General features: G+C 41.0%; 1 protein-coding gene across 8 annotated transcripts in view; it reads right to left on the bottom strand.

The window, feature by feature from the left end:
- LOC147261717 (disks large-associated protein 1-like) overlaps window positions 1–12,547 on the bottom strand; it is an 89,072-nt gene that overhangs the window by 45,746 nt on the left and 30,779 nt on the right. For 6 of the 8 annotated variants that reach the window (XM_086203871.1, XM_086203870.1, XM_086203873.1 and 3 more), the window contains one exon: window positions 1,451–2,970. In XM_086203871.1, the coding sequence (XP_086059997.1) occupies window positions 1,451–2,857 (1,407 nt within the window). In that variant the 5' untranslated portion in view covers window positions 2,858–2,970. The remainder of the gene's footprint in view (window positions 1–1,450; window positions 2,971–12,547) is intronic. The other 2 variants (XM_086203874.1, XM_086203877.1) reach the window with 2 other exon arrangements.

Below are 12,547 nucleotides of genomic sequence, written 5' to 3'. Positions count from 1 at the left end.
GAAGAATGCATTCTGGTTACAACTGTAAGATCAGCTAAACATCTAATGGCTCCCCAACACTTAGCTCAACAAAGCCCTGCACAAGCATGGCACAACGAGACATCAAGACAGAGACAATGAGGAAAGGCGAGATAACTGGTAGAAAGGCAGGACAGGAACCGCTACTAAATTAAAAATGAGGTCTACAGAAAGGAAAGGATGTCGTTCTTCATGAGTTCATGTCATTACCTAGCATTCAGAGAGTAAGGCTGCTACTGGCTCTGCACTTACTTCTCTCTTCAACTCAAATGGAGGAAAGAGGAGGAAGAGGAGAAGGAAGAGGGAGGCTCTCCAAACCAAGAGGAAGTAAAAGGAGGTGCAGGTGGGTGGTAGGGGGGGTTAGGTGGATAAGAAGCGTGGGTGTGAGTTGGGTGAGTGGATGAGAGGCAGGAGGGAGGGAGTGGTGGAGAGGAGGGAGGATGTCGCAGTGGGGAATTTGGGAGGTCAGAGTAAGAAACTGGGAATAGGGAGCAATGTTCCCTCTAAGGCTTCCCTGATCACAACATGTAATGTAACATTACTATGATCACAATCGAGAAAAAAATAGAAAAAGCTATTTTGATTTAAGAGAAAGTATGCAATAAAGTTAATTAACCTGGCTTGTCTCACCAGTTTACTAATTAGCAAAGGAAACCCAAACAAAAGTATAATAGAATTATAATTGCATCTTGGCAGAAGGTGAGATTTTTAGATAAATTGCTATAAAAGGTCACCCTTGCCAAAAAATTTCCTTCCCATCTGCTTATACACTGGTGAGTGGTCCATAAACATTATCTAAATATACCTAATTATTTAGGCTACGTATTTACAGCATTTAATGTTTTCCCTGTGCGTAATAACTCTTAAGCAACGTTAATTAACTCTAAGTTTGCTCTGTTTCCTGAGCATTCTTTTTTATGGTAGTTTGTTTATGGTATAGTCCAGTAGCTTCTGCTTTGAGGTGTCAATATTCCTAATCTGCAAGAACAAAAAATGTTCAAGTGCATTGGAAGTTCCGTTCCTGAACATTCCCAGAGTATAGGAAATATCTTTATTATATATCTCAAGAATTGGAGCAGAGTTAACATTAAAAACCCCTCACGAGCTGAGTAGGTGTTGATTATTATTTATTTTTCCAGTTTTGGTCATAAAATCAAATTTATTTGAATTCCTTGACACTAGAGATAACCTATCTGACATAGAAATGATACATTAAGATAACTAACCAGCACTTGTCAAGGTCCTAAAACCAGGGGCTTGATTCTCCCAAAATTAAGCATCAGCTTTATGATCAGTTGAGTTATGATTTTCAAACCACTGGCTTAGAGGGAACATTGGTGAGGAGAGTAAGTCATGGAGAAAAGGGAGTCAACAGAAGGGAGAGGGGGTGAATCAACTGGTTGTGGAAGGGAATCGAGGAGGAATTATTTACCTGTAAGAAATGGCAAGAGCGCTCCTGCTGCTGACTGCCCTTAGATTTGACTAGAGCTCTATCTACGTTTAGGTTACCGGATCCTGCGCTGGCTCGAAGCTGGTTTTGGCTGCTGTTGTTGGTGTAGACCTCTCGGGCCCTGCTCACCGTTAGGCTTGACGACCATGCCCCCTTCTTCACAAGGGGCCCGTCCACAAGACCAAGTGGCAGCAAGGGGCCACTTCCTCCACCGATACCGCCACCGATGTTATTGCTGCTACCACTAACTGGCACACATGCTGATGAGGCTGCATACTTCACATCGTTGTTGCTCCGGGAGGCTTTCAGTGCAGAATGGTGGTGTGAGTGGCCATGGTGTGCATGGGTGTGTGTGTGCTCGTTGAGAGTGCTGTAAGGGTCCATCAAGAAGTATTGTTGGGACTGCGAGGCGGAGAGACTGGGGAGGGGAGTCTGGGGGAACTTGTCGGGGTTGTTGCCAGGATACCGACCCATCGTCATGGCGATGGGAGAGGGGGAGATGGAGGGTGTGGGAGAGGGTGGAGGTTGGTGGTGGTGAGGGTGGTAGAGACACAGCTCCCGTTCCAGGTTGTCATCTGAGCTCCAATATCCGGAGCCCGGTGCAGATGCTGATCCGTGGAGCTGGTGGTGGTGGTGGTGGTGGCTTCGATGTTTGGGCTCCGCTGATCGACAGCGCTCACGACTCTTGCTGCGCTTCCGGTGGCGTACTCCAACCGGTGGAGTTTCACCTTCTGGACTGGCCCTTGAACCACCACCACCACCTCCTCCACCACCAACACCACCATTAACGCTCCCATTATTGGCCCCCTTGGAGGACTGTGTGTGGTGTGGCCCCTCCAATGAATGTGACTTGGTGAAGAGTTTCTGAACTGAGTGGACCAGGTGGCGAATCCTCCCTGGGCTGTCATTGTTGTTGTTGGACCCCATACCCCCACTGTGGGCCAGCACTCCTCGTTTGTACTGCAGTGTATGGTAACCATCTCTGGAAAATGATGGCTGACGCTCAAACGGGTCCGCAAAGTTTGCTGGTACCCGGGTGGGCGTTTTACCTCCATAGCCTCCACCACCTCCTCCTCCCCCTCCTCCTCCTACATATGGTACCATGGCCATACACTCATCCTTTACCTCAGGATGGTGAGATGAGGAGGTGGAATGGCACCGCCTTGGGAAGGTTCCATATGGGACGATGCTGTTGCTGTCAGAGGGATACGAGGTACGCTGAGCATTGTAGTAGGACAGCTCAGCTGGATGTGGCATGGCAATGGGCACTGGCATGTCCATCTGACTAATTAAGTATGGCTTACGGTCAACATGTTGACCCAGTGGATCATATGATGGCTCATAGGAGACCACATGATGGTGACTCCGACTACTGGAAAGGCCTTTCATGACAGGGGGGGATGCGTGGATGGAAAGAGGAATGATATGGATGAGAGATGCCAGGCAGGCCCGTGTTCACAGAGGGGCTGCGGATGACTTCCCTGAGAGGAGAGCTGCTGACTCTGAAAGACAGGAAGGGAGAGGACACATAAGACCGTTAATGCAAAGCTGCAAGTTCATCAAGAAAGATTAAACCATAGCCACCACTATATGAAGACATGTCATCCCTTCTGATTTAATTAGACTCTATCCTAAACCCTTCACATTTATCTCATGAATCCATTCACACACTCATGGCAGTGAGCTACCTCTTAAGGTGGTGGTCTGACTATCAAAGGCAAATCAGTGTTCAGAGTCTTGCCTGAGACAGTGACACTTCATCCTATGACATGGTTGGGTTGGGGATTTTACAGCCATTTCCACAATAAATGATAATCCCACTGGTGATCTGGAGCCAGAGCTGGCACATCTTCATAGTGTCCACAGATTATAACTAAACATCAGAAACCACTAAATATGAAAAGACCATAAGTGAACACCAAAACCTGGGGAACAGGAAGTACACATACAGACAGAGTACAGAGGGTAAGGACAGCGTTTATGTCCCCAGTAATCTAAAAAAGAAACCCACCTGCATAGACAAATAGAACTTGTTTCATACTATTTTCTCACGGCAAAGTAAATAGAATTTATCACCTCCTTCTCTGCAGATTGGAAATTAATTGTGATTATAAATAGTCCATGTAGGTGGCTTACTGCTGTGGCCTCCACATTAGGAGCCTTTCACAGTTGGACATCATAGTTCCCCAAAGCTCCCAATTCCTTCATAATTCCATGTACGACATTGTTGGTTCGCACTGCACAACAGTACCAAGTGGACATTGTTGTCATCACACTTGTGAAATTTTGGGTCTGAAGTCCTCCAACCCACATGGTTTTATATATTCTTTGTTTTGTCTTGATAATCAAATGCATTTTAAACCTGGTCTGCTCAGCTTTAAGCTCAAAAACATATGATAAAGGTTAAAATGAGAATTGTGAGACAAACAACAGCAGCACCAATATTCATTACAAAGCTGCTGAGGGCGATCCAAGGACCTGGAGTTTCTCAACAGAGTTCACGCCCACAGCTGCCTTGACCTAAACCAGTGATAACTTTGTATTCTACATCTGGCCTAATAATGATAATAATTATTGTCATAGTTAAGACAGTTGCACCATCTAGGCTTAAAGGAATAGTTCAGTCCATCCAATATAATGTGTGGAGAGACATCACTTGCTCAGCAATATCATTTTCCACACCAACCAAACCAGGAAAGGCAGTGGGAGTCCTCTACAAAAATATATGACTTCTCGCTGCTTTGATGGATTTTTTCAATGAAATACCTGCTTTTGCCTTCCTCAGGAAGTCTCTAAACTTACGTCTTACAACATTTTCTTAACAAAGGAATACAGACATTTACAGCATCCATTTTTTCTCTTCTTCTCGTTTATCTAATTTTAGTCTTTTATAAGATATCATGTTTGCTGTTTGGCAGTCAGTGTTTTCTTGTGCTGGCTGTAGAGCTCTATTAATTTCATTATATCAGTGTCCATGAAGTTCTGTTTACTTGTCCTTTGACCCTCCATAACACAACTACAAATTATTATGACTAGCAACAAATTAGCTGGGCAGCCGCTGACTTTTTATGTTTTCAGCAATGCCTGCTGCAAGGCAATAGCCATAGATGCATGGACCCGCATCTCTAGGACCAGGCAGAGTCGAGTCTGGCTGGTGCAACTGACTTTAAGCCCATTCTGAAGACTTAAGGGTAAGGACCAGCATTAGAAAAGATCAGTTAGTGCAACCCATATTAGGATGATTCTGAAACCAGACTATGAAGGAGTCACACAGTCTCAGTCCAATAAATCTGAACTCAAACACACGCAGCACAGGGACTAAAAGTGGATGCCTTTCTCCAGCTCAAGACCAGTCTTTTTAATTTCTACTGAGTGTACTGTGCAAACACATCAATTCAGTCCACACTTATTAAAGCAGGTAACAGTACTGTAAGAAGTCCCCTCTCTCTGACCTTATATAACAGTGAGTTTCCATCTCCGGCAACTATGGGAAAAGGCTCCAGGGATCAGACTGCTCATCAGGCAGTTTTATTACAGATGAACAAGCATGCAAAAGCCTCACTGTTGGTGTGTATGCTGCACGCACGCCTTTGAGTGCACTTGCAGTGTTGCGTTAGTGTTGTGGGGTCAGTATGTGTGTGTAAGTGCGTCTATGTGTTTCCTCTGTCCTACTTGGCCCATGACACAACTGCTTAACAGAAGCTGACAGCTCCACTGGTAGATGGGCTGCTAACAAGCTACAATAACTCCCACAGAGTTGGGATGAACATCACACTCAGACAAAGTGAGATTTGAGCAGGACCCCCAGTGAATCCCTAACTTTCCTAAGAATGAATCTAATAGATACAGTATCACTTACAGTTTATTCTTTTGTTTTACTCCAAAGATTATCGGTCATTAAACATCCTAATGTGAGATTATATGGCCATCAGCTTCATTCAAGAAATATGGACATTTTCTCAAATATCCTCAAAGATGTGCAAATATCTCAATTCTGCAATGCATCAAAATAAATACTTGGATCATTCTGCAACTTCAATTAATGTCAAAAATTAACTTTCTGAATATTAGGTAATGATGTGACGTCAAAAGAATGACAAAAGTAGAACTCCGCAGTGCGGACAATGCACCATGAAGAGCCTTATCTTGCACTTTAGGAGTTTGCAGTTCTTAGAAAAAGCCAGTGGTTACAAAATTTTGTTTCTTTAAAAGTAATGATTGAATAGTGCCTTCATGCAACAAACGTGAAGTATTCTGGGAAACTAAAGCGTCATTCAGAGATTAACACGACCAGAGCAGAGCACTCTAGCAGTATAACAAATGAGACCAACATCCAGTAGACTGCACCATTAAACAACTTACACTGCCTCGGGGGCAAATACAAAAACTTGGTGTCACTCATCTGTGAAACTAAAGCCCAGGCAATGGAGGTGACGAAAAGTCACTGCATGAATGTTTTTTTTTGGGGGGGGGGGGGGGGTTCTGTACTGAGGTTCGGTTCAAGATGTAGCTTCTTTCAAAGACTGGACAAACTGAGTTTGGATGGAATAGACTGCTGGAATCAGAGAGATATTCATGGCATTCATTCACGTGGTGTTCGCTGCAATAGCATTCATGCAACCTGTCTGAATCTAGCCTACATTCATACGCACAAACAGTTGTTGTTAACATCCCCCATCCCTGCTAGCAACTGTGTGTGACATAATCAACTGTGTTACCACAGAACTACAAACTCTGCACTGCCGTGCGTTTCTTTCATTTTTGACTAAAAAGGAGATTACCAGGGTAGAGGACCACATCGGTAGCAGACAGTTGTGATAGTGCTGTGGGTGGGAGCAGGTGGACAGAACAAAACTGCAGGTACCAGAGGTGGAAAGATGTAGACAAAGTTAACAAATGAGGGTGAAAAGAAGATAAAAGAAGGCTTTTACTAAACCAAAGCACGGCAAGGCAGGTCAGAGGATATACTATTTGAGCTACGTAACATATAACACTAACAGTTCAGCCCTAGCGTGAACACGCAAGGGTGAGCATGAGCCTTACGTGATATTGTTTGTTTTTAGGAGAGGTGGATTATACCATGACACAATGTTTGTGAACAAAGGATTTTGGAAATTTTTCTGATGTTAGAATCAAAAGGAAGTCATGCAAGAGGGGAAAAATGTCATGTGAGCTGAAGAATCAATTTCATGAGTCCTTGGAAGGCAAAATACACTTTTTGGGGGAATATTCTGGAGGTACAGAGATACCCAGCCAGCCTCCCCCAAAAATTACACGATCATCATTTTAAAGGATTTTTTAGCTCAGTTACAATTGGCCAAAATCATTGCATATTTTTCCAAAATAATACAGTTCTTGCTTTAACCTTTATGCCGATATAGAAAATATGCTATAGGCCACAGTCTAAAGAATTGTCTAATTCACCAGACATGTAATAAGTAGGGTAAATACACCATCATTAGTTTCTTCTCTTTACTATACACTTAGATTTGAAATAGCCCCGGATTAAACACTGGATGTTAGCTCCATGGTTAATTATGGGTAGGAAGTCCTAAATTACATTGTCTAACCGGAAAGACATAGTATTCACAACACTGTGTCTAAAAATATAACTGAAGTGAATCAAGGAGGAGGTTCAAATGGTGCTTTAATGCAGTCAGATATTACAGTACAGAACCCAACTTACAGGGTTTCTTACTTGTATCGCTTCAGTCAAACATTCGATTTTTTCATTCATATCAACTTTAAAGCGCTGGTTTTGTTGCTCTTTTTTGAAATATTGATGCCACTAGTGCCAGCTGTTTCCTCCCCCTCTCTTCCCACTGCAGAGTCATGCCCATACTGCATGGCTCCGCCTCTTCTCACTCAAATGTTGACATCATTCAGCCCATTAGCTGCGGTATAAAGATGTCAAGTGCAGAGCCTTCACAACCAGTTATTGGAGACAAAAAGAAAAACATAAAGTTAGGCCATATGCAAATTATGCTGCAGAACAGTGCTAATGACAAATTTAGAAAAATGCTTGAGGGGTTGGACACGCTAACATCTGCAAAGAATTTAGAGAAGTTAGTAGAACATCAATTTCAACTTCACTGCAATCTTGTGCAATATGGCTCAGGAAACTGTTGATAAGTGCTGTCCATTTGCCATTCTGAAAGCTAAAGCTAATCTCTCGGAGCTATCAGGTCTGAGGCATTTCAAACAGCTTAAGAGAGGAATGTTATCTTAAAAAAAAAAAAAACAGATTCAAAGAGAAGAAACAAGTGTCATGTTACATCTTTGGTATATTTATCTTTTAATAAAACTGTGAAATGAGATGCAATCAATATATTTCCCTGTGGCATCCAAAATGGTGTCAAAAGTAAATATTTTACAGTTACCTCTGCCCACCCCCTGCTGATGCCAACCTCTTGACCCAGGACCAAGCACTGGAACATGGGTGACGGAGCCGAAGCCATTCCTGCCCTGTTCGTGTGGAACTCCCTTCCTCACCCATCAGAACACATGACTCCCTCGGAACCAGTTCCACACACCTGTCACTCCCTGTACCACATTAGGTTGTGTGTTACCTTTTCATTCTCCAAATGGATATAGGAGGTATTCTTTATCCACTCTGTATTTCTTGAAATTTACTTTGTGTGTTTTTATGGTTAGTGTAAAGCAACTATGAGTGCAACAAAAAGCGGTCACAAATAAAATGTATTATTATTCTAGATGGTGTGATGTTCACAGTCCAGAACCCCAATCAACTTGACTGGAAGTATTTTGTTGGATATTTTCACAGAATAAGTAAAAATAGAGCCCAGACAGCGACATGAAAGATTTAAAATCTGCTGTTTTGCCAACATTTGTTCTAAACTTTTTGTTCTATTGTGGTTTAAAATCTACATCCTATGGATAGTTTCAAATCTGTCATATCATGACAATTATCTGAGCAACCGTTCAGCCAATCAACATCAAACTTGCGAACTGCTGGTCTCTCGAGGGAGTGGGACGCCCAGTTTGAGGTTCTGGAGTCTGACAGTGATATGACAAGCAGAATAACTGACATCAAAATGGAGTCTATCCCAGCGGCTACGGGCGAGAGGCGGTGTTCAACCTGGACAGGTTACCAGTCCATCACAGGGCCAACACATAGAGACAGACAACCATTCACACTCACAGTCACACCTACAGTCAGTTTAGAGTATCAATCAGCCTCGTCCTCTCTTGATGTCTTTGGACTGTGGGAGGAAGCTGGAGTACCAGAGAGAACCCACACAGGAACAGGGAGAACATGCAGACTCCACACAGAAAGATCCCGTGCCCGAGCCGGGACTTGAACCCAGAACCTTCTTGCAGTGAGGTGGCAGTGCTGACCACTGCACCACCGTGCCACCGGGCCCAAGCCTTCAACACTTAAACACAAACAACAGTCTAAGATGCTTCATACTAAGATGCTACGTATTCAGAGCAACAATTGTCATGCATTTCCTCCCCCTCACTTACAAGGAGATCCAGTGTGTTCGTGTTGCTTGGCTTCAGTGGCTTGATAGAAAAATTAAATAAAGATGTCAATCAGACACACTGATCATACTGTTATCCATAGAGAACAATGTTTAGCTCCCAGCAGCAGTGCTTCTGGCATGGCTGTGTGTTCCAACAAACACAATTGGCAGTACTGGCAGGTGGGAAGTTAATGAGGGATCATGTCGTGTGGGGGAAAAAAAATCAAACAAAAAGAGATAATGAAAGAAGTCATCCAAAGCCTCTAATTAGAACAGGAAAGGAAAGTCAAATGGTGCCATCAACACCTGATTGCTATCATGATCATTTTGTTTTGTTTTCACAACTGAATGAAAGCTCACAAAAAAGGTTTCAAGCTGCAGTTGCATTTTTTTTTCTGAACTGGAATTGAGTAAATGTTTATATGTATCTATGTATATAAGTGTCCCTCTGACCCTGGTAGGATGGTTCTGTGTTATCCTCTAGCTCAGGTCCTGCACTGAGGTTTCAGATGTTGTTCCCGAAATCTGCTGGAGCCACTCTCCCAGTTTGGGGGTCACTGCCCTGAGTGCTCCTACTGTACTACCAGGGGGATATATATATATATATATATATATATATATATATATATATATATATATATATATATATATATATATATATATATATATATATATATATATATACATACATATATATACATATATACATACATATATATATATATATACATAAATACACATATATATACACATATATACATATATACATATATATACACATATACACATATATACACATATATACATATATATACACATACATATATACACATATATATACATACATATATATATATACATATATATGTACATATATGTACATATATTATATTATATATACACATACATACATATATACACAAATACATACATACATACATATATACACAAATACATACATATATAGTTACACACACACACACACACACATATATATACACATATATACACACACACACATATATATATACACACATACACATATTAATAAATACACACATATATATGTACATATATATGAAATTATCATGCAGACATCAAGGAAGACATGATAAAGTTATGTCTGGGGAGGAACAGACAGAAACAAACAGGAAAAGATTATATTTAGGGGATAAATAGATGAGGGATTGACAGTTGAGCCCCTCCACTCGTCTTTTTCCCACCATCTCCTGCTGCCTTTTTCAAAGAGCCATATGTGCCAGGCAGGCTAGATTGATGCTCTGAGTGTAGGCGGGAGGAGAAATGAAAATAGGGCTGAGATCAAGTTATTTTGGGCTAAATGGAAGCTGGTGAACAAAAAGCCTTTGAGTCACCCTCTGAGGGTGGATACCAGCACTGGAGGCAGACAGGATACTCATTTAATGTAGCCTCATGGGCATTTACTTACATACCAGGGCACACAGACACAGGAAGACACACACAAGGGATGTTCCTCAATCCTGTAAACTTCTGTTCAGGTTTACAAAATGTGTTCTTTTGTTCTTATTTGACATTGTTCTTTCAGCCTCATTTGTTGAAAATGTTTAGTCTCGTCATTTATATCCATCAATTGTTATGTCATGGTGACACTGAACAAAGAGTGAACTGGATAAGAAACACAGCGTGCCCACTCATTTACAGCAGCATCATCTGGTCTCTCTAATAACACTAAATGCACTTGTCCACGAATTATCTGCTGTCTTGACAACTACCACCGATGGATGGACCTCCAGGGGAAAAGGAACAACACTAACAGAGTAAAAGTTGAAAGTGTCTTTGCTGAGTTTAGCAACATCTTGAAACCACAGCGGTTAAGTCTGTGTGCTATCAAAGCCTCAAAGACAATTGTCACCTTTTGGCCTTTTTCAACTGGCTTTTTAATTTTTGTTTTAAAAGTTTATGATGTAAGTTATTACAAGTAAATATGGTGTTTTGCTACAAGACAGACATGTCAGGAGTGAAATAAGCAGTCAGTGCAATAGTTGTGCAGTGCTGCATTAAAACTGCAAAAATACACTTTTGGGATAAGTAATGCTTCAAGGCTGTACACAGCATATATCGCTGTGCTCATATTATATCTAAAACACTAGAGAGGTGAAGGAAATAACTGAGAACAATGTATATCTGACCGAGTGATTTCATAATATTAGTAGCATGATAATATCCCCCTCTCTTTTTTCCCAAAATGAAACCATTACAAGTTGGTACAACAAAACTTGTATTTGTGAGGGTTTTTCCAAGCTATTCAAACTGAATATTTTCTTCTGTTTTTCTTGTCTCCTTTATACGAAAATTAAGCCATTACTGTATCTGACGGGTTTCTTAAGTATTCTCCCACTTGATGCATTGACAGGTGACTTGTTTACAGCATCATTTGTCTCCTCAAATCAACACAGTTAGCATTGCATGCACCGTGCGGTTAGACTGGGCGCTTTAAGATACAGACGGATTTTATTCTGGGAGAAAAGTTCTAACCATGCAATGTTTGATAAGGATAAATGTCGGTAAGCTACTATGCAGAATTCAATATTATTATACATGCTTGGGCAGCATGAAGTCAAGTTTCATGGAGTTGAGATATAGCAAACATATTTCCATATACATACATATATACATACATATATATATACATATATATACACACACATATATATACATATATACACATATATATACATATATATATACACACACACACATATATACACATATATATACACACACACATATATACATATATATATACATATATATATATACATATATATACACATACATATATATATACACATATATATATACATATATATACACATACATATATATATACACATACATATATACACAGACAAATGTATACATATATTTATATATTCACACGAATACAAACATACATATACACACATATACTTGTGTATGTATATTTGTATTTGTGAATTTTGTGACATGAAATTTCGCAACATCCCTAATATATGTGTGTGTGCATATTATAAACACTGTACTGCAACTCCCTCTATCTATTGCTCATCTCTCTCTCTCTCTTTACCTCTCCCTCATCTCTCTATTCCTTTCAGTCATCTCTCTCTCTCTCTCTCTCTCTTTCTCTGAGAACACATCTCAGTGTGACTCAGGCTATAATTGTGCGGGACAGAGCTTAATGGCAGGTATAATGGTCGTCACAGTCTACGCTTAGAGAACGTCTTGTCAACCAATCACTGATCAGACATCACCTCCACAGGTGCAAGAAAATCTATACAAAATTGGACCCCTTGCAAAGCCACAGAAAAAAAAAGAAAGGACGGGGAAGCATACAGTATGTTCAGCTCACCCTTCTGCCTCTAATAGTTTTCTTTTCCTGTGGCCTATTACTGGTCTTGCCCTTCCTCCTATCTTGGACGCCTTCAGAACCCATGCTTGGTGTCTGTTCAGAATGATTCGACTGTTTCTTGCAACTGCAGTGATAATCAAATAGAAACACTACTTTATTAATTGTTTGCTCTACAACAACCCCCGACGGTGATAGAAATCTACAGCCAAACAACCCACAGTTATT

This window comes from Aulostomus chinensis, chromosome 5 (genome assembly GCF_037954235.1).
Source record: "Aulostomus chinensis isolate RoL2024-O1b breed Wild chromosome 5, RoL_Achi_v1.0, whole genome shotgun sequence".
Taxonomy (NCBI): Eukaryota; Metazoa; Chordata; class Actinopteri; order Syngnathiformes; family Aulostomidae; genus Aulostomus; species Aulostomus chinensis.
Note: the sequence above shows the minus strand (reverse complement) of the source record. Positions and strands in the feature narration are given on the sequence as shown.